This window comes from Marmota monax, unplaced genomic scaffold, assembly GCF_021218885.2.
Source record: "Marmota monax isolate L192 unplaced genomic scaffold, Marmota_monax_Labrador192_F-V1.1 WCK01_AAM20220418_F8-fsc00072, whole genome shotgun sequence".
In the NCBI taxonomy this organism is placed as follows: domain Eukaryota; kingdom Metazoa; phylum Chordata; class Mammalia; order Rodentia; family Sciuridae; genus Marmota; species Marmota monax.
This window is the reverse complement of record NW_026692356.1, coordinates 9876978-9900615: the sequence shown is the minus strand read 5'-3', so window position 1 is coordinate 9900615 and position 23638 is coordinate 9876978. Positions and strand designations below refer to the sequence as shown.

General features: G+C 37.3%; 1 protein-coding gene across 1 annotated transcript in view; it reads right to left on the bottom strand.

Annotated features, from left to right (window-relative positions):
- Window positions 1-12587: 12587 nt before the first annotated feature.
- Window positions 12588-23638, bottom strand: part of LOC124091357 (aldo-keto reductase family 1 member C1) — a 30665-nt gene continuing 19614 nt past the window's right edge. Inside the window, exons 8-9 of the mRNA XM_046442412.2 lie at window positions 15770-15855; window positions 12588-14108 (exon numbers count right to left, since the gene is read on the bottom strand). Coding sequence (XP_046298368.1) covers window positions 14066-14108; window positions 15770-15855 — 129 coding nt within the window. The 3' untranslated portion in view covers window positions 12588-14065. The remainder of the gene's footprint in view (window positions 14109-15769; window positions 15856-23638) is intronic.

Genomic DNA, 23638 nt, shown 5'->3' with positions numbered 1-23638 from the left:
TGCCATCTCCTAAGATAAATCACAGTCTTCTTGACCATGTGGCTTCCCTTAGAAGCATCAGGGACTCTTTTCAATGACCCTTCTTCTCTTTGCAACATGTGCACTCATCAGTTTTCGGTTCTCCAGGGTCTCATTGATCCCCCTCATCAGGAGGTCATGTGGCCTAGAGTTGCAAAGCCCTTACAGAAGTCCCATTATTCCCTGGGTTCAAGCCAACTCAGGGGGCAAAAGCCAAATATTGGCTTTTTTTTTTCTTGGCCCTTTTACTTCTTAATTTTAGTTACCAAGTTTTGGTCTTACACATCCATCAAGCCAGTTTCACCAATCTTAAAGAGTACTGGGTTTTACCTTTAATGCCTATAACTTTAGGGTTATTTACCTCTTCCATTTAATTGGGGTCAGTATTAGTACCAGTATTACATCCTCTCTGTCACATAGATGATGACCATTTTCTCAAATTAATCAGGTTGTTATATTTAAAGTTGTACTTTTACAAGGCACTAACAGACAATAAAGTTATAAAGTTTACAAAAAAATATATAACTAGAGTAAAAACATACTGAGTTTGTATGATAGCTGTGAACTATGTAACTATTACTTTAGAGTATTGCATTATATTTCAGATTCTAAATTTTTCTTTAAAACTAAACTTGGGTAATACAAGAACATTCAGTGTAATTGTGGTGCCATTACTGACTTCTTTGTATACTAGGTATATTCATATCTTCCAAGTATACAAGTCTTTAAGTATAAGACTTAAAAGAACATTTTACTAAGCTGGTGTTCCTGAATCTAAAGTTTGAAGTAAAGATTTGAGATTATAAAAATTATATTTCTTGGTTCATAGCTATCATATAAACTAAATATGTTTTACTCTTTTTAATTTAATTTTGTATTTTCCTTATAAAGTGTTGTCTATTAATGCCTTACAAAAGTACAACTTTCAATATAACAACCTAATTTAATTCGAGATAGAAGGGCATTACTTATAGGACAAACAAAATGTAAGGCTGACTTCCAGTACTTATACTGACTCCATTTCATGATCTCATTGTTCAGTTTATTAATAATGACAGGAATTGAGTTATACAATTTGTGGGATTTGAGCCTTCTTTCACTGTGGTACACTTTTCAGTTAAACAACATTGGCTTGACAATCCTTACATGCTTGGCAGGTGGCTTTTGCTAATTTTCCTGGCCAAATAAAATAATATTATCCTTATAATAAGTTCATTCAATTTGCTACTATAACCTCATTTATTTTCCTAACAATAACATGTGCTCAGCTGATATCTAAGGCAGTCACAGTACTTACTGATGGCTTCAGTACAAATAAGGCTGGTTACTATAGTTTTGCTCACACTAAAGTGGTGAAGACTCCTTACACCTCTCCACAATAAGCAGAGCTTCAAGCTCTCATTCATGCCTTATTTTATCTTGCTAATGAGCCAGTTAATATCTATAGTGATTTTGTCTAGACAGTAAGAGTTTTGATGTACATTGAAATAGCCACCATTGAACATACACAGAAGTGTTATTTCATTTATTCCATAGGCTACAAAAAAAAAAAATCAAGCATGTCAGTATCCCTGTTTTATTGGACACATCAGAGCTTACTCATAACTTCCCAGGCACTTTAACAGGCAATGCTACAGCTGATCACCTTGTTGCAGCCTGACAACAGTTGTCTCCTTGTGACTGTGCTCAAGCCTCTCATACTTTACATCACCAGAATGCTCTCAGCTTACACAAGGATTTTCACATTGCATGAGAACAAGCTTACCAAACTGTTCATCAATGTCCTCACTGTGTAGTCCACAATTCAGTTTTACCTACTGAAGCTAATCACCAAGTTTTTTGACCAAACCAATTGTGACAGATGGATATAACTCACATCCCTAAATTTGGCAAACAGTGCTACATCCATGTTAGTATTGACACTTGTTCTTGCTTCATTTTTGCCACTGCTATAACAGGAGAAAATACTCACCAAATAATTTCCACTGTTTGGCTTCTTTGGCAGTACTGGGCTCCCCTCTACAAATTAAAACTCATAATGCCTCAGTTTTATCAGTTCTTCTTTTTAACAGTTTTGTAATCAATACCATATTGATCACCAAACTAGTATTCCTTACAATCCCCAAGGCCAGCCCATTGTAGAGTGGGCTCATTTGTCCCTTAAGTTACAATTACAAAAACAAAAAGAGGGAGATAGAACCCTACAAAATTGTTTGAGTCATGCTCTCCTTGTTTTAAATTTTTTGAATTGTGATGCTGAGCATCACACTACTGCTGAGTGACACATGTCTCTCACTGCAGTGGACCCATCAGGCTGAGTCTGGTGGAAAGACTTACCAACAGGATAATGGAATGGACCAGATTTGGTGATAATTTGGGGTAGAGACCATGCTGGTGTCTTCCCAGAAGGTGCAGCTCATCACATCTGTATACCTGAGCATGCTGTTTACCATCACCATGGAGGATCTCAAGCTGAAGTTCAAACAACTAAAGAGCCTGACATATCAGGCTGAGCAGATGGTCTACCAACAGGGAGGTACTAAATCTCCAGCCACCATGTTTGTGGCTATGCTGGCTTTATTGAGCTATCAGGTAAGTAGAGTTCATGGGGAAACTTATTGGACTTATTTCCCAGATCCACATTTAGTGCACCAGGCTGTGTGGACTAGAGAATCCATTCCAGTATGTACACACACAATGGGAGGTTTTTCACATAAAGATGTTGCCCCTGTTCATACAATTGGTTTTAATTATACTGGAGATAGTGGGAGTCTGCCTATATATTGGTCCCACAGTGAGAATACTGACTGTTGGAAAGTGACCCCAGAGAAAAAGACAGCATATGGGGAAGCAGGGAGCCAACATTAATGGCTCCTGGGATTTAAAAATATATGTCAGCTACAAAAATGGAACTCCCACTGACATAACAATGTTTCCACAAAGGATCCACCAATACTTTACTGCTCTAATTATACTACAACAAAATTGGGTGCCTTTTCTAAATGGGTAGAAAATATTGGCACAGTCAATATTTTGCCAGTGTGACAAAATGTCTCTGGCAGTGGTGGATATATTCTGGATTGGTCTCACAGAGTTGATAAGAGACATCCACATCAGAAATTTCTGACCCTTTGGGGACTTGTTAGTAATATTCTGACCTTCAGCAGTGGTAGCATGCAAAGAGATCTGTGGAGTTTGATATCTGCCTGAGATTTCATCAATTATACCAGCAGCTCCCTAACTAATCTTGTAGACAAGAGCTGTAAAGTGGCTCCCTTCTATGGCCTGGGGCCTGTGTACAATCTCCTTGTGTTTTAATTTCTAGGAATATGAAAATAAATAGAACAGGAGGAAAGTATTTGTCAAAAAAGCACTTGTCAATAAGAAAATTGCCAAAGTTGCAATCTGACTAATTGCATTACTAGGTATAATAGAATACAAGGAGTGTTTATGTTATGCCAACCTTCATTTGTTTTAATCCCAGCTAACATTTCAGAGCCCTGTTATTCTGATGCTGGGAGCTCAAGTCCTACAACAAATTCACATCCAGTTGAATAGACGCCAGCGTTGTCTTGTCTCATCACATTTGGAATAGTTACTTTGATATCTGTTTAGGTCTCTGCTGTGACATCACCATAGCCTTATCCAAAAGAATTCAAAATGCTAATTTTCTTAAATAGTTGCCTTGAAATACTCCCAAAGCACTACAAAATCAGGTAGATATGGATAACAATATAGAAACTAAATTAAATGCCCTGGAAGCTATGGTAAATAAATATAGAAATTGAGCTTGCTGCTCTTAAATTCAGACAGTGGCTTCACTGCCATGCTAGCTATAAATTTGTTTATGTTACAACATCAAGATATAATGTTTCTCAATGGGATTGGGAAAAAGTTAAAAATCAATTAGTGGACATTTGGCAGAGAAATAATGACAGTCTAGACCTTATAGAGTTACATCATTACATCCAGAATATTCAGAAGAGCAGGAATGATCTCGTGGATACTGCATGGCTTGCAAAACAAATGCTTGATTACTTAAATGGTTTAAATCCCAGAAATATGTTAAAACATACAATGTTGTACCATTTTGGTATATCTGCTGCCAAAGCAAGGACCAATGTGGTACATTTTTGGAATTATGTGTTTGCTATTAATACTATTTTATGTTATAACAATAGGATAAGATGCCACATGTTCCAAGAAGAAACCCAACAATTCCAAATAATAGCTCATCACTTGAGCTTTAAAAATAAAAAAGGGGGAGATGTCAGAAGTGGTGATTTGACTCACACTTTCTGTCCTATAGCAGGAGCAGCACCTGCACTGGGAACTTCCTGTGCAAAGGTGCAGGTCAAGACTGCCCAGGTGCTATGATAACACCCTGCTTAAGGGAATTTCTGTGCTAGGCACAGGACTATCAGTCTTGACTCTGAGTCGAGCCAAAGCTGCCAAGGATACAGAATTATGAATGCAAGCTGATAATTATAATTGGTCACTCACTAACCTTTGACATTCAATCCTGCATGCTTTGAAGAAAGTTTCTCACAGAAAAAAATTTTGATGATAAAACACATATAATAAATGTGCTGAGCTAGCTATGGGTCCTTATTTCTCCATCAGAGAATGTTTCACCTGGTCCCATCTTTCTCTCTATGTATGTCTCCCTTTTCTAATCCCCCATTGCCCCCCCCCCACTTTTCCTGAATTATTGGCCGTGCAAGTCATGGCACATCCCAATTCAATTATTATTTTTAAAAAATCAGTTTATATAAAATTTACACTTTTGGAATGCATAACTCTTAGCTGTCGTTTTGATAAAAGGATATTTTGTGTTACCCAAAACATTTCAAGTGTCAAAATCTTTCATCTGAGACAATGCCTTCTCACCTGTAGGCATTTTCTGATTTGTTTTTCATCTTAGGTTAGTACCTATGCTCTAGTACTTCATTAAACAAAGATTCTTGGAACCTCCATCCTGTTCCCCACAATGGATGTAATAACATACATTCCCATCCTCAGTGTGCAAGATGACCACATCCTTGCCAGTGTTTGTCATGGCTTGTTTGAAATTTTAAATAATAATCATTCTAACTGGGGTTCAAGATTGACTTCCCTATATGTTTTTGATTTGCATTTCCCTTATGGCTGGGAATTTTTAAATATACTTGCTGGCCACTTGTTTAGTCTTCTTTGTAGTTCCTGATAAATTCTAGATATTACTCCCTTGTCATAGGAATAGTGTGGAGTATTTGTCTCCCTGTCTGAAGGTTGTCTCTTGACTTTGCTGATTATTTCCTATACTATGTAAAAGTGTCTTAGTTTGATATAATCCCACTTGTATGTTTTTGCTTTTAATAATTATGCTTTTGCCATGTGATCAAGCTGTCCAACTGAATACATTTCTAGAGTAGATGGAGTATCAAAAAGACACTGCAAAAGAATAATTAATACCAAACTCCTAACTTATTCCATGAAACAGAAAAGGAGGGAACCCTTCCAAAATCATTCTATGAAGCTAGTATCACACTGATACCCATACCAGGCAGAGACACATCAATGAAAAAAATTTTAGACTAACATCCCTGATAAACATTGATATAAAAATTCTTAATAAAATTCTGGCAAATTGCATACAAAAACATATTTAAAAAATAGTGCACCATGATCAAGTGGGATTCACCCCAGGGATGCAAGTTTGGTTCAACATACAGAAATCAAAAGATATAATTCATTACATCAATAGACTTAAAGAATCACGATTATACCAATTGATTCAGAGAAAGCATTTGATAAAATACAGCATACCTTCATGTTCAAAACACTACAAAAACTAGGGATAGTAGGAACATACCTCAACATTGTAGAAGCTAAACCCAAGGCCAACATCATTCTAAATGGAGAAAAATTGGAAGCATTTCCTCTAAAACTGGAACAAGATATGGATGCCCTCTTTCACCACTTCTATTTAACACAGTCCTTGAAACTCTAGCCAGAGAAATTAGACAAAAGAAAGAAATCAAAGGGATATGAAAAGAAGAGCTCAAACTATAATTTTGTATTGACAACATAATTCTATATTTAGAGGGTCCAAAAAATTCCACCAGAAAACTTCAGAACAAATAAATGAATTCAGAAACTTAGCAGGGTATAAAATTAATAACCATAAATTAAATGTATTCATCAGTGATGAATCCTCTGAAAGAGAAATTATGAAAACTACCCCATTCATAATAGCCTCAAAAAAATAAAATACTTGGGAATCAACTTAACAAATAGCTGAAAGACCTCTACAATGAAAACTATAGTACATAAAGAAAGAAACTGAAGAAAACCTTAGAAGGTGGAAAAAATCTCACATGCTCTTGGATAGACAAAATTAGTACTATCAAAATGGACCTACTACCCAAAGTGCTATACCGATTCAATGTGATTCCAATTAAAATCCCAATCGTTTCTTATAGAAATAGAAAAGGCCATCATGAAATTCATTTGGAATTATAAGAGACCCATAATATCCAAAGCAATACTTAGCAAGAAAAGTGAAGCAGGAGGCATCACAATACCAGACCTTAATCTATACTATAAAGCTATAGTAACAAAAACAGCATGGTATTAGCATCAAAACAGGTATGTAGATCAACGGTACAGAATACAAAACACAGAGACAAAACCACATAAATACAGTTATTTTTTCCTAGACAAAGGAGCCAAAACCTACATTGGAGAAAAGATAACCTCTTCAACAAATGATGCTGTGAGAACTGGCAATTTATATATAGCAAAATGAAAATAAACCCCCTATCTCTCACCATGCACAAAACTCAACTCAAAGAGGATAAAGGACCTAGGAATAAGACAAGAGACCCTGCACCTAATAGATGAAAAAAATAGGCCCACATCTTCATCACTTTGGATTAAGCCCTGATTTCATTAACAAGACTCCTAAAGCACAAGAAATAAAATCAAGAATCAATTCATGGGATGGATTCAAACTAAAAACTTCTCAGCAAAAGAAATAATCAATGAGGTGAAAAGAGAGCCCACATTTTGGAAGTAAATTTTTAGCACACACACATTGAATATTGAGTAGAGCACTGATCTCCAGAACATTTAAAGAACTCAAAAAACTTAACACACCCACACACAAAAACAACCCAATCAATAAATGGGCTGAGGATCTGAACAGACACTTCTTAGAAGAAGATACACAATTGATCAACAAATATATGAAAAAATGTTCAACTTCTCTAGTAATTAGAGAAATGCAAATCAAAACTACTCTAAGAGTTCATCACATACCATTCACAATGGCAGTTATCAAGAATACAAACAATAATAAAAAATTTTTTTGAGCTATTTGTGTATCCTGGAGAGTAATACTCTATTTGAGGTACAGGTGGTAAAGATTTTCTCCCATTCTGTAGGATTTCTCTTCACATTTATGATTGTTTCTTTTGTTATGAAGAAGTCTTTTGGTTGATACCATCTCATTTATTGATTTGTAATTTTACTTCCTGTGCTTCAGGAGTCTTATTGAGGGAGTCAGTTCTGAAGCCAACATGGTGGAGATTTGGATCTACTTTTTCTTCTAGTAGGTGCAGGGCCTCTGGTCTAATGTCTAGGTCCTTGATGCACGTTGAGTTGAATTTTGTGCAGGGTGAGAGATTGGGGTGCATTTTTATTCTCCAACATATGAATTTCCAGTTTTTCCATTACCATTCGTTTAAGAAGCTATCTTTTCTCCATTGTATGTTTATGGTGCCTTTGCTAGTATGAGATAACTGAATTCATGTGGGTATGTCTCTGAGTCTTCTATTCTGTATGATTGGTCTTCATATATGTTTTGGTGCCAATACCATGCCATTTTTGTTACTACAACTCTGTAGTAAAATTTAAAGTCTGGTATTGTGATGCCTCCTGCTTCACTTTTCTTGATAAGAATTGCTTTGGCTATTCTGGGCCTCTTATTTTCCCAAATGAATTTCATGACTGATTTTTCTACTTCAATGAAGAATATCACTGGAATTTTAATAGAAATTACATTATATCTGTAATATGGCCATTTTGACAATTTTAATTCTGCCTATCCAAGATCATGGGAGATCTTTCCATCTTCTAAAGTTTTCTTCAATTTCTTTCTTTAGTGTTCTGTACTTTTTTATTGTAGAGGTATTTCACCCCATTTGTTAGATAATTCCCAAATATTTTATTTTTTGATGTTAATGTGATTCAAAGAGTTTTCCTTATTTCTTTTGAACTGGTTCATCATTGGTGTATAGGAACACAAATGAATATGGGAATTAATTTTATATCCTGCTACTTTGCTGAATTTTTTTTGAGTTCTATAGGCTTTCTAGAAGAGATTTGGGGGGGGGTCGTCTTCTAAATATAGAAACATATCATTTTCAAAACGGGATAGTTTGAGCTTTTCTTGTTTGTATCTCTTTAATTTCTTTCTTTTGTCTAATTGTTCTATCTAGAATTTCAAGGACAATGTTGAATAGGAGTGGTAAAAGAGAGCATCCCTGTCTTGACCCAGTCTCTAGAGGGACTACATTCAATTTTTCTCCATTTAGAATGATTTAGGCCTTGGGTTTAGCATATGTAGATTTTACAATGTTGCGATATGTTCCTGCTATCCTTAATTTTTCTAGTGTTTTGAGCATGAATAAATGATGTATTTTGTCAAGTGCTTTTTCTGCATTATTGAGACAATCAGGTGATTCTTGTCTTTAATTCTATTGATGTGATGGATTACATTTCTTGATTTCCTTATGTTGAACCATTCATGTATCTCTGAAATGAACCCCATTACATTATCTTCTATATATGCAATTTTCCAGTATTTTATTAAGAATTTTTGCATCTATGCTCATCAGGGATATTGGTCCAAAATTTTTGTTCTTTGATGTATCTTCATCTGATTCTTAATCAGATGATGCTATATTCATACAATGAGTTTGGAAGGGTTCCCTCCTTGCCTGTGACATCTTTGTCTCAATTCTTAGAAGACTATAATTACATTCGGTTTGCTCAGAGGATCCAGGAAAATCTTAGCTGTCATAGTCCCTAAATTAATCCCTTCTGAGAAGTTTCTTATGCCATGTCATGTAACATGGTCTCAGGTTCCAGGGATTTGCAAATGAAATAATTGGGGACCATGATGTAACCTATTATCTGGCTATATGCTTAGTCTGGGCATCCACACCTTAGTTTCCCAGTCTTTCTGATAGGAGTAGTTGTATCAACAGGCCCTAGATATTTGAAACTCTAGACTTTCATCTCAGATATGAAGAAGGAAACCACATCTCTATAAACATATGTTCCCTCAAAATACGTGTCACCTTGACCCTATTTTATTTTCCACTTCTTGTTATAATCCTTTCTTCTCTCAGTTTGAATTTCTACCTAGGCTCCGTTGACATCACCTTTCTTTCTTCATGCAGATAGCTCACACTGTCCAGGTTACTGACTCTCACCTCCCAAGGGGTTGTACTCATGACTAGGACACACTTACAGTGACTTCTTCCATGTTTATTATTTATACGGCTTCATTTGGGAAATTGTGAGTTTACCGTGTTGTATGTGAAGCAATCCTGTGACTCTGGTTTCTCCCAAACCAGCACTCATCAAGGTCCCTGTTCATCAAGTGTGGCCATCACAGGTGTCTTGTGTTTCCTCTTCCCATTCATTCGTCCCACATAGAAGTTTCCATATTAAAATTAGATTGAATCATCAGTTACATGAACATTGATTAAAGCCCACCCCCTCTCTCAACATCTCTTGTACGGATTTGCTACTGGGTGTGGCTTCCTGTCACTTTCTCCTCTTGGCCTGTCCTTTTACCAACCATATAGCACCAATATGTCTGCTCCAGAGCAAACTTTTCACTTTTATTTACATGTACCACTTCATCCAAAGGTGACATTCCAGGCATGGTGGCACAGGCCTGGAATCCCAGTGACTCTGGAAACTCATATGAAGAAAGGTTCTCCACCCCCACCCCCCACTGTCTATTGTACTCCACTTGATTGGTTAGGTCACTCGGTTAATTCCATTGCTCTTGGCATGGGGTCATTGTGGGAGGACTTAATTGTGACTTATTCCTAATCAATGCCATGTGAAATTATTTGTTCTGAGGGTCTAGGGAAGTTTTCTCTCATTCTAAGAAGAATAATTTTCTTAAAAATAGCCCCCTGTTCTTGGAGTTGATATATCGTGTTGTATTGTAGGGTCGGAAATTGCTGAGGTTGTCCTTACCCAGCCTGAGAGTGAGAGTAGTTTAAAAAGGAAGAAGAAGAAGAAAGACCCAGGAAAAGATGAGAGGACATCTGGACCCTCAGTGGATGAATCTAGAGCTTCCCCTTCTTTTGGGCTTCTTGTCTTGGTAGTGATACATTTCTTTCAGGTTTAAACTCATTGAGATAGTTTTTTTTTTTTTTCAATTTAAACTTGCTATAATCTAATCAAACATTTTTCAGAGTTAATGATTTCCTTCTTACAATCTCCACCCTTGTATATTGACACAGTCCAGGAACATGCACAGTCTGTTAAATCTGCTGAGTCACCCCCTCCCCAGAGCATGTGCCCAATGGATTCTAGGAGCTAATACAGTACCAACTAGCATTAAAAAAAAAATAATAACACAGAAAAAGAAGTCATGTTAAAAATGGACCCAGTTTTCACCTCACTCATGGAGAAGCCACATCAGGGCAGTTTCTTAGATATCACTCATTCCATGAATCAAGAGTATAGGAGTTAGATTTGACTTGAAATTCCATGGGTTATGAATTCCATCAAATATCATAATTAAAACTCCACATGGATTCCCTTAAACACCTCTGGTTTTATTTTTTGCCCAATTTTACATCCAGGGTAAAGCAGTGTTTCATCTCCCCTGCAGAAAGGTATTAGTCCTTTCTCTGCTTCCCCCAATTCCCCTGTTTTCTAAAGCATTCCAGTTCTAATCCTTGACCCATGTCACCCCTCAGCACCCCTATTCCTAACAGCCTTCTCAGTGAGGTTCAAGTGTATGCTTTTTCTTGTATATGTGGTACACTCATCCTAGAGAATTCAAAACAGTATATCTCCTAGGGAAAAATGTTGAAGCCAGCACACAATTTTCTTTTCTTTCTTTTTTTATTTTATTTTATTGGTAGTATTGAGCATCAAACCCAGGAGCACTCTGCCACATATTTGCATCTCCAGTATCCTCCCCACTTTTTAAGGATTTTATTTTGTGACTGAGTCTCACTACATTGCCCAGACTGGCCTTGAACTTGCCAATTCTCCTGTCCTAGCCTCCTGATTAGCTGCAATTCTAGGCACACACCATTACACCTGGCTAACAGATCATTATCAAAAATTTATTGATAATTTTGCTGAGCTCATATTTGCAGTTCTCTGCAAATGGACAAATCTCTTTTAGGGCAAATGAGTGAAGCAAAAATAGAAGTAATTATTTTCTTAAGGCAGATGAATGGCTATTTCTTAGGACTAAAGGATGCACTCTCTTTTTTTCTCCACCCTCTTCTCATTCCTGCTTTTCTATTTCCACCCTTCTCTCCTTCTCCATGCCCGTCTTCTCCTCCCTCTCCTGTAGGGCTAAACATTCCTCAAATCTCTGAGATCTGTTTGTTGTTCAACCCAATGGGAAATACACTGGGGAAACTTTGAATCCTTGCCAACTGTAAGAGCCCACACTGGTTGTGCCAAAGCCCCGTGTATGAGCCAGTGATTTCCTCAGTAAACTCAGGAGGCTGGAGGTTTCACAGCTGAACCTTGGAGAAAATACTGTGGACAGGCAGAGAAAAATAGGGTGCTCAGCATGTTGCTGAGTGAATTGTGGGAAAGAGCCACACAGTCCTCATTGACACTAGGCACATGAACTAAGTATAAGAGCTGTGCCTAAGGCTCCATTGACCATAGCATTTTGGTGACACTTCTCATTCCCCTTAGAACATTCAGTCTGCATCAAACTCTACCTCACCTTGGAGTTTATATCCACGCGATGTGGGAACTGGGCATTAATGTGCAGTCTGTGCATAAAGAGGGAGCTTGGGTGTATGTATGCTGGGCTAAGAGTAGGGACTTGGGTATAAATTCAGAGATTTTAATATATCCCAAGAGGATCATCCCATAAACCCTCTCTTTTATGGGTTCAGAGTATGATGTAATTAATACCCCTTCTCCTCTTTCAGTGCTATTCATCACCTATCTTTATTTTTCATATTCTGAAGAATATTGACCTTGAGATATTGACATTGTTACCAGAGTTTCCTCCTTTTAGGCAGGATGGCGAGGATTTCTGAATTTGGTAGAGGTGGTTTGGAAGCAGGGTCCACTATTTCTGGTTATTTTCCTTGCTTTTTCTCATATTAAAATAAAACAAATGCTTTACAATAAGGTTGTTTGGTTTTTTTGAAAATGAAAATAATCCTCACAAATTCCAAAAGTTTAGAAAATAAAAAACAATTGTGCATTTTCTCTGATGACTTTTCTAAGCAAACGTATGGGTTGTTGTGTGTGTTTTATTTATTTATAAACTTAAAGTCATCATCACCATATAGATTGTATGTCTTTCTTTTATTAACATAATTATTTATTCAATGATTCCAGTATACTTTGCTTGTTCTAAAAATATGCACCTATTTAACTTGTTTAATTTCCTAATCATTAAAGCAAATTAGAGCATTTATATTAGTTGATTGTGTCACTCATTCTTTCATTCTTCCTACAAAACTTTACCTTACATCTTTTGTATTTCAGATGTTTTTTATGGATAAATAATCCAGGGGTAATTGTGCAGTCACAGAAGAATAACATACTAAGAGGTAACATATCCTCAGGTTCCAGGGATTTGGGCATGGGATAATTAAGGACCATGATTTAGTGTATCACACTAGCTATGTGATTATTCTGAGACAGCCAGGCCTGATTTTCCTAATCATCCTGATAGAAATAATTGTATCAACAGGCCCTAGATACTTGAATCTATAAACTTTCATCTCAGAAAGGAAGGAGAAAACTACATCTATAAAAAATGTTGTTCTTTCAAGGCTGTTGTCCCTCTCAGCCCCCACAGGATTGTACTCATGCCTAGGACACACTTCTGGTGACCACTCCCATTTTTACTACCATTATGGTTTAGATATGTGGTATCCCCCAAAAGCTGATGTGTGAACAATGCAAGAAAGTTTAGAGGTGAAATGATGGGATTGTGAGCACCTTAACCTAATCAGTGCATTAATCCCCTGATAGGTATTAACTGATGATAACTGCAGGCAGGTGGGTATGGCTGGATGAGTTGGGTCATTAGGCCATGCCTTTGGGGTATATATTTTCTCTGTCTCTCTCCCTCTCTTTACTTCCTAGTATGCTGTTCTGAGCCACTTTCCTCTATGCAGTTTTCCGCCATGATGTTCTGCCTCACCTTTACTCCCAAGGAATAGAGCCAGCTGTCTGTGGACCCAGACCTCTGAAACCATGAACCCCCAAAATAAACTCTTCCTCCTTAAAATTATTCCTGTCAGGTCTTTTGGTTAGAACAGTAAAAACAAAAATGCTGATTAAAACAACTACTTAAAACACATTGCACACTAAGTAATTCTGTGACTCTTTCCTTTCTTTCCCATGCCTCTATTCAGACTCCAGTTTCAAGAGTTCCATCATAGGTGTCTATTATTTCCTCTTCCCATTCTTTCAACCCCCATATAAGTTTACATATTCAAATTATGCTAAGTCATTAATTACATGTGCATTGCTCGGATTTCCTTCTCCCTCCAGCCCCCTTTCTCTCCACATTTCACCTAGATTTGCTGCTGGATGAGGTTTTAGTATTAAATAGGAAAATAACTTTATATTATTTTTTAAAGGCAACAAAAATTTAGCCCCTTTTCTTCCTGATATGTGAGCAGAGTTCCAGTGAACGTGAATTTGACAAACAGCATGGATTAGAAATGATGTGTCCAACCACCAGAGATGTCTCCCACATCAATATTGATTAGCAGGGGTTAAAGTCAAAGTGATGACAAAGGCCTCCATGTCAACATTCATCAAAATATGGATAATTGGGATGTCCGTAAAATCTACAATGAGAAAAAAAAATGTGCATAATATCAGCTCAGTGACTCCATTTCTAGAATGGTAAAGAGATTTCCAAAAGCATCCATTAGGTCATGTTTGATAATTTTGTTTCCTTAGAGCAAGGTTATAAGCTATGCCTTTCTTAATTTCATGAGCATGACATTATATTAAGTATTTTCTGGAAATCATAATTAAATTGTTCAAATTCTATTTTCTCACCTGGAATTTAATACAGAGAATACACCAAGGCAAAAATCTAAACATATTTTTATCCCCATTCACATCTGTCAGAACAGGAAAGTAGTTTCTCATCCCATCTTATTTCCTTCAGTTCTCAATGAAACTTCCAGTTCTCAATTTTCTCAAAGAAAATTGATTCTTCCTTGCTGAACAAGGACAAGTGCAGACATTGGTCAACACTGAGAAAATTATTTCAGGCTGTGTAAATTACTGCCTGCAACTTCACTTCCATTGTGCTAATTCATTAATTATTTACTTATTGCCCATCACACTCAGCATGTTCTGTTAAATTCATAAATGAAAAGAATTTCATTTATAACATAGAGTTCCAAATCCTAAGAGTTTACCATATAATTTGGGGAAGTGTAAATTTTACAAAGAAGATAAAATATAAAAATCATTATTTATTATAATGCTTAGGTAGCAATAATTATTCATTGCTTGCCACTCCCTCAATCTCTGATCTCTACATAACTCATCATCTTTCTCTGTACTAATAAAAATATTAGTAATGACATATCTACAAATTTTTGAGCACATACAATTTTATATTATGCTAATCTCTTTCATACAGTATCACATTTGTTTCTAATATGAATTAAATTCTCACAGGCAAGAGGAATCTGTTCTCCTGCTTACCTTCATAATATATTTTCTTTCTCAGATTTTGTAACCTCAGAGTATGAAGGAAGGGTAAAGATCATTTGTTGGCTATATATTCCCTTTACTAAGGCTTCACCCCATGCTGTCCTTCAGTTTCAGTCTCTATTCTCTAACACTTCTTTATCCTCTGCATTGAGATTTCTGTATTTCAGGAAAATCAAAGCCCACTGTTTCTATTTATCCATTAATGACAGTTATTCTGTAGACAAAAGCAGTTTCTGTGTCTGAGCAAATGTGCAGCAAAAAGGAAGAGAGGGACTTGAAACTATCAAAGTCATTAAATTGAAAGAATCTAATGAACAATTTTATATGGAGGAGATGAGAGCTTCTAACCACAGGGTTGATGGAGATGCCCTTAACCTGATAAGAAATTAAGAGATAAGGGAGAAGATATAGAAAACTTGTTTTAAAAATACTTAATAACATTATATTGGTGATAACAAAAGTGTATATCCACTACAAACTCATAGGATAGAGAGACCTACTTTCAGGTGTACATTCAGCAATGATATTGGTTTATCTGGATCATTCCATGGAATGAGAAGTGCCCAGGTGCATGTGTGGAAGTCCATGCTGACTCTGGTTCCACTCACAGAACAGAGCTCTGGCAAGAATCTGAGACAAGAACTCATAAAAGCTCCTGTCTCATCCCTGACTCAAACTGGCCTCTGTCCTCCATGTATTGAGGTAGCTTTCAACAATGATGTTATATTCATCCCCAGAAATAAATTGAGGCACTATATTTATGAAAATTACTTACACATCCACAACAGGGTAGTATCGAACATTCCTATTGAGGTCATCTAAGATTTTCATGTCTTCTGGAGTCAATTGAAATTCAAAAACCTATCATAGAAGTAGATTTTCATTATTGTTATATTGCACATTGTCAATCTGAGAAATATAAATTACTCCAACTGAATGGTGCAGAGGCAATTTTTAGAACAGATGAGAAGGTCTGGGGAGGTTGTTTGCTAGGCAAGCACTTGTCCTTGATGCACAGTGTCCTGGGTTTGACCATGAACACAGCTAAATAAATAAATACAATTAATGAGAAGTTTCAAAAAGTTATTAAAGATATCAATAAAAACACTTCAGCTGTTAAAGAACACCATGTGAAAAAGAGAAATCCAAGTCTTTATATAATACATTGAAATCACTTTATACTACAGATGAAATATCTTAAAAGAAGATTACATTAAGTTCTGAACAATATGATTTAGTAAGATTTGTGTCTGGATTTCTATATCCTATTAATAATCAGAATAAAAAGATTTTTCCTATAATTGAAGTCTTAAATTGTCCAAAACAAATGATGTTATCATCATCAAATAGTATCAAAGCTGTATTGAAAATATCTCATTGTCTAAATTAGTGTTAGTTAAGACAAAAAAAAAAGATGATCACTGCCAGGCATAGTGGTGCACACCTGTAATCCCAGTGATACAGGAGGATTTGCAAGTTCAGTGTCAGCCTCAGTAACTTAGCAAGGCCCTAAGCATCTTAGTCAGACTCTGTCTCAAATTAAAATATGAGAAAGAATGGAGATGTGGCTCAGTGGCTAAGTGCCACTGGGTTCAATCCTCATAGAAAGAAAGAAAGAAAGAAAGAAAGAAAGAAAGAAAGAAAGAAAGAAAGAAAGAAAGAAAGAAAGATGCTAGCATGTTGAAACTAATGGATCCATAAATCTATAGGAATACTCTAAAATGGGATGGAGATGTCAAAAATATAGGTAAGAGATGTTCATTAGATTACTCTTTAAATTTTCCTGTATACTGGGAAATTTTCAAAATTAGAAGAAAAACTTATTAGAAGAAAATCAAAATCATTGATTTTCTGTTATTAAGACATAGACTGGAAGATAGGATTAAAAAAATAAAGACCCAACAATACTCTGTCTGCAAGAGACTCACCTCCTAGGAAAAACAACCACAGACTGAAGGATGGGAAAAACCATATCACTCATGTGAATCACGTAAACAAGATGGATTTCCATCTTCAAATCAGATAAGTGGACTTCAAGCCAAAATTAATCAGAAGGGACAAAGAAAGACATTTCATACTGCTGAAGGGAACTATACATCAACAAGGCATAATAATTGTAAATATCTATGGCCCAAACAACGGAGCATCTACATACATCAAACAAATTCTTCACAATTTGAAGAATCAAATAGATCACAGAACAATAATATTGGGTGACTTTAACTTTCCTCTCCCACCACTTAATAGATCTTCCAAACAAAAACTAAGTAAAGATATAGAACTAAAAATTCAATCAATAATTTAGACTTAACAGACATATATAGAATATTCCATCCATCAACACGTGAATACACTTTTTTTTCATCAGCACATGCATCCTTCTCTACAACAAACCATATATTATTCCACAAAGCAATTCTTAGTAAATACAAAAGAATAGAGACACTACCCTGCATTTTATCAGATCATAATGGAATGAAATTACAATTCAATGATAAACTAAAAATTAAAGCTACTTCAACACCAGGAGACTAAAAAAATATGCTATTGAATGATGAATGGATAGCAGAAGAAATCGGAGATGAAATTTTAAAAAAAATACTTAAAGGTAAATGAGAACACTGATACAACATATCAAAACCTTTGGGACACTATGAAGGTAGTACTGAGAGGAAAGTTCATTGCATTGAGCTCATTCATTAAAAGAACAGAAAATCAATGAATGAATGAGCTAATATTACATCTCAAAGCCCTAGGGAAAAAATAAGAACAAATCAACACCAAAAATATTAGAATAGAGACAATATTTAAAAACAGAGTTGAAATTAATAAAATTAAAACAAAAGAAACCATTCAAAAAATTGGCAAAACAAAAAGTTGGTTCTATGAAAAAATAATAAAATTGATAAACCATCAGCCATGTTAATAAAGAGAAAGAGAGAAAAAACTCAAATTACTAAATTCATAATAAAAAAGGAAATATTACACTGACACTACTGAAATAAAGAAGATAATAAATAAAAATTATTTGGAAAACTTATACTCCAATAAAATAGAAAATCTTGAAGACATCAACAAATTTCTAGAGTCATATGATCTACCCAAACTGAATCAGGAGGATATATGCAATTTAAACAGATCAATTCTAGCAATGAAATAGAGGATGCAATCAAAAGCCTACCAACCAAGAAAAGCCCAGGAACAGACTGATTCACAACCACATTCTACAAGATTTTCAAAGAACTAATACCAATACTCCTCAAATTATTCCATGAAATAGTAAAAGAGGGAACCTTTCCAAACTCATTCTATAAGTCTAGTATCACTGTGAGAGCAAAACTGGACAAAGTCACATAAAGAAAAGAAAACTTCAGACCAAAATCCCTGTTGAACTTAAATGCAAAACTTCTCAAAAAAGTTCTGGCAAATCAAATACAAAAACATATTAAAAATATAGTGGACCACAATCAAGTGGGGTTCATCCCAGGGATGCAGGGTTGGTTCAACATACAGACATCAATAAATGTAATTCATCACATCAATAGACTGAAAGATAAGAATCACATGATCATCTCAATAGATGCATAAAAAGCATTTGACAAAATACAGCACAACTGCATGCTCAAAACACTAGAAAAACTAGAGATAATAGGAACATAGCTCAATATTGTAAAAGCTATCTAAGCTAAGCCCAAGGCCAACATTATTCTAATTGGAGAAAAGTTGAAAGTGTTCCCTCTAAAAACTGGAACAAGACAGGGATGCCCTCTTTCACCACTTCTATTTAACATAATTCCTGAAACACGGACCAGAGCCATTACACAGATGAAAGAAATTAAAGGAGTACAGATAGGTAAAAAAGAACTCAAATTAGCACTATTTGCTGACAATATGATTCTATACCTAGAAAACCCAAAATATTCCACCAGAAAACTTCTAGAACTAGTAAATGAATTCAGCAAAGTATCAGGATATAAAACCAACATTCATAAATCAAATGCATTTCTGTACATCAGTGATGAATCCTCTGAAAAGGAAATAAGGAAAACTACCCCATTTACAAAATAAAAAATAAAATACTTGGGAATCAACTTAATGAAAAAGGTAAAAGACCTCTACAACAAAAACTAAAGAACCCTAATGAAAGAAATTAAAGAAGACCTTAGAAGATGGAAAGATCTATCTTGCTCTTGGATAGGCAGAATTAATATTATCAAATTGACTATACTACCAAAAGCAGTATACAGATTTAATGCAATTCAAATCAAAATCCCAATGGCATTCCTCATATAAATAGAAGAGGCAATCATGAAATTCATCTGGAAAAATAAAGAGACCCAGAATAGCTAAAGCTATCCTTAACAGGAAGAGTGAAGCAGGTAGCATCACTATACCAGACCTTAAACTATACTACAGAGCAATAATAACAAAAACAGCATGATATTGACCAGTGGTACAGAATAGAGGACACAGAGACTAACCCACAAAATAACAATTATCTTATATTAGACAAAGGTGCCAAAAACATGCACTGGAGAAAAGACAGCCTCTTCGACAAATGGTGCTGGGAAAACTGGAAATCCCTATATAACAAAATGAAATTAAACCCCTGTCTCTCACCATGCACAAAACTCAACTCAAAATGGATCAAGGACTTAGGAATAAAACCACAGACCCTATGTCTAATAGAAGAAAAGGTAGGCCCTAATCTCCATCATATGGAATTAGGCCCCAACTTCCTTAATAAAACTCCTATGGTGCAAGAGTTAAAATCAAGAATCAATAAATGGGATGGACTCAAACTAAAAAACAAAAAAAAAACAAGTCAAAGCAAAAGAAACAATCTGTGAGGTGAATAGAGAGCCTACATATTGGGAGCAAATCTTTACCCCTCACACATCAGATAGAGCCCTAATTAATCTCTAGGATATATGAAGAATTCAAAAAGCTAAGCACCAAAAAAAAAAAAAAACCCAACCAATAAATGGGTCAAGGACCTGAACAGACATTTCTCAGAAGAAGATATACAATCAATCAACAAATATATGAAAAATGTTCAACATCTCTAGCAATTAGAGAAATGAAAATCAAAACTACTCTAATATTTCATCTCACCCCAGTCAGAATGGCAGCTATTAAGAATACAAATAGGGCTGGGGTTGTGGCTCAGTGGTAGAATGCTTGCCTAGCATGTGTGATGCCCTGGGTTCAATCCTCAGCACCACATAAAAATAAATAAATAAATAAAAGTATTGTGTACAACTAAAAAAATAAATATTTTAAAAAAATAATACAGACTATCAGAGCATACACCAAGCACTAAGCAGCCGAATTCCGGCTCCCGGAACTGAGCCCGCAGGCACTGCTTCTTGGAGCTTACACTTATAGGAGCTTACACCGAGCACGGAGCGGCCGAGTTCCGGCTCCCGGAACTTCCCTGGACCGGGGCTAGGAGCCCACGGAAACTGCTGAGGGCCGGTCAGGACTCACCCGTTGCTTTGGTTGCCCGGCAAGGGGAACGAAATGCTGCCATTCGCATAGGATACCAACATGGCAGAGATCTGATGTCAGCAGAAAGCAGCGGAGGAGAGATCTTCATCAATACCAGCGGCGACATAAGCAGTTGGTCTCCTGGTAGGGGGGGGTGAGGCACAGTCACCCGAGTCTCCTCAATTTGTCCTCGAGCCAGAGGGGAGGAGCTGGGCCGCCGCCAGCGCCCGGAGCAGGCCCAGCGGCTCGCCAGCGTGGTGACCGCGTGACCCCAATTGGAGAGGGGGCGGAGCGGAGCTGCCACCCACACCCGCCAGGTGGGCAGACCCGCGACCCAGTGGTACATGGGCATGGTAGGAGGGGCAGGGCAGAGCCGCCCTTCGCGCTTGCAAGGTAAACAGACCTGTGACAGCTTGGCGGGTCAGGCCCAGTGGCCTGCCAGTGTGGTACACACGTCACCCCAACTGGAGTAGGGGCAGAGCAGATCCTTCTCCCACACCCGGATCAGGCCCTGCCGGTGTGGTGGTCACGTGACCCCAATTGGAGTGGGAGCGGAGCGGAACCGCCACCCGTACCCGCAGGGTGAGCAGACCAGTGATCAACCTGCAGATCAGGCCCAGGGGTCCGCAGGCGTGGTAGGAGGGGCAGGGCAGATCCGCCGCCCGCGCCTCCAAGGTAGGCAGACCTACAACAGACCGGCGGATCAGGCCCAGGAGCCTGCCGGCGTGGTACAAACACCACCCTAATTGGAGTAGTGACAGAGCAGAGTCGCCTCCCGTGCCAGGAACAGGCCCAGCGTCCTCCAGGTGGGGTAGTCACGACACCCCAATTGGAGTAGGGGCAGAGCAGAGCCTCCACCCGTGCCCGAAAGGTGGGCAGATCTGCGACCGACCAGCGGGACAGGACCAGTGGCTAGCCGGTACGATAGACACGTCACCCCATTTGGAGTAGGGGCAGAGTAGAGCTGCCGCCCGCGCCTGCAGGGTAGGCAAACCTGCAACCGACCGGCGGATCAGGCCCGGTGGCCTGCCGGCGTGGTACACTCCTCACCCCAATTGGAGTAGGGGCAGAACAGAGCCACCGCCAGCTCCCAGAACAGGCCCAGTGACCTGCCGGCGTGGTAGCCATGACACCCCAATTGGAATAAGGAGAGAGCAGAGCCGCCGCCCGCACCTGCAGGAAAGATACGCAAGCAGTATGAAAAGACAAGGAAAGAAAGGACCACAAGCAATGCAGGTCAACGCAACTTTAGAAGAGGTAACAGCTGCAGCAGATGGAATGTCAGATAAAGAATTCAGGATATACATGCTTCAGATGATCTGGAGTATCAAGGAAGACATTAAACAGCAAAATCAGACAATGAAAGATCACTTCGACAACGAATTACGCAAACAAATCCAGGAAGCAAAGGATCAACTATACAGGCAGATAGAGGTTATAAAAAACAAGCAATCAGAAATCCTAGAAATGCAGGAAGCAATAAACCAACTTAAAAACTCAATGGAGAATACTACCAACAGAGTAGAACACTTAGAAGATAGAACATCAGACAATGAAGACAAAGTATTTCAACTGGAAAAGAACATAGACAGCTCAGCAAGACTGTTAAGAAACCATGAGGAGAACATCCAAGAAATATGGGATAACATTAAGAGACCAAACTTAAGAGTCATTGGGATACAGGAAGGTACAGAGCTCCAAACCAAAGGAATGAGCAGTCTATTCAATGAAATAATACAAGAAAACTTCCCAGACTTGAAGAATGAGACAGAATCCCAAATCCTAGAAGCCTACAGGACGCCGAATGTGCAAAATCATAAGAGATCCACACCTAGACACATTATAATGAAGATGCCCAACATACAGAATAAGGAGAGAATTTTAAAAGCTACAAGAGAAAGGAAGCAGATCACATTTAGGGGTAAGCCAATCAGGATAACAGCTGATCTTTCAACACAGACTCTGAAAGCTAGAAGATCCTGGAATAACATATTTCAAACACTGAAAGAAAATGGGTTCCAACCAAGAATTGTGTATCCAGCGAAATTAAGCTTCAGGATGGAGGATGAAATTAAAACCTTCCACGATAAACAAAAGTTTAAAGAATTCGCAGCTAGAAAACCATCTCTTCAAAACATCCTCGCCAAAGCATTACAGGAAGAGGAAATGGAAAATAACAATGAAAACCAACAGTGGGAGGTAGGACAGTAAAGGGGGGGGGGGAAATAATTAAAGAGGAAAACAAACAATGTTTAGTAACAGAAATAAACAAATATGGCTGGAAGAACAACCCATATCTCAATAATAACCCTAAATGTTAATGGCTTAAACTCACCAATTAAGAGACACAGGCTAGTAGAATGGATCACAAAACAAGACCCAACAATATGCTGCCTACAGGAGACGCATTTGATAGGAAAAGACATACATAGGCTGAAGGTGAAAGGTTGGGAAAAATCATATCACTCATATGGACTTCGGAAACAAGCAGGCGTGTCCATACTCATATCAAATAAAATAGATTTCAAGCCAAAGTTAATCAAAAGAGATAAAGAGGGACACTACATACTGCTTAAGGGAACCATACACCAACAAGACATAACAATCATAAATATTTATGCCCCAAACAATGGTGCAGCTATGTTCGTCAAACAAACTCTTCTCAAGTTCAAGAGTCTAATAGACCACCACACCATAATCATGGGAGACTTCAACACACCTCTCTCGCCACTGGACAGATCTTCCAAACAAAAGTTGAATAAGGAAACTATAGAACTCAATAACACTATTAATAACCTAGACCTAATTGACACATATAGAGTATACCACCCAACATCAAGCAGTTACACTTTTTTCTCAGCAGCACATGGATCCTTCTCAAAAATAGATCATATATTATGTCACAGGGCAACTCTTAGACAATATAAAGGAGTAGAGATAATACCATGCATCTTATCTGATCATAATGGAATGAAACTGAAAATCAACGATAAAAGAAGGAAGGAAAAAGCATACATCAATTGGAGAATGAACAATAGGTTACTGAATGATCAATGGGTTATAGAAGACATCAAGAAGGAAATTAAAAAATTCTTAGAGATAAATGAAAACACAGACACAACATATCGGAATCTATGGGACACATTGAAAGCAG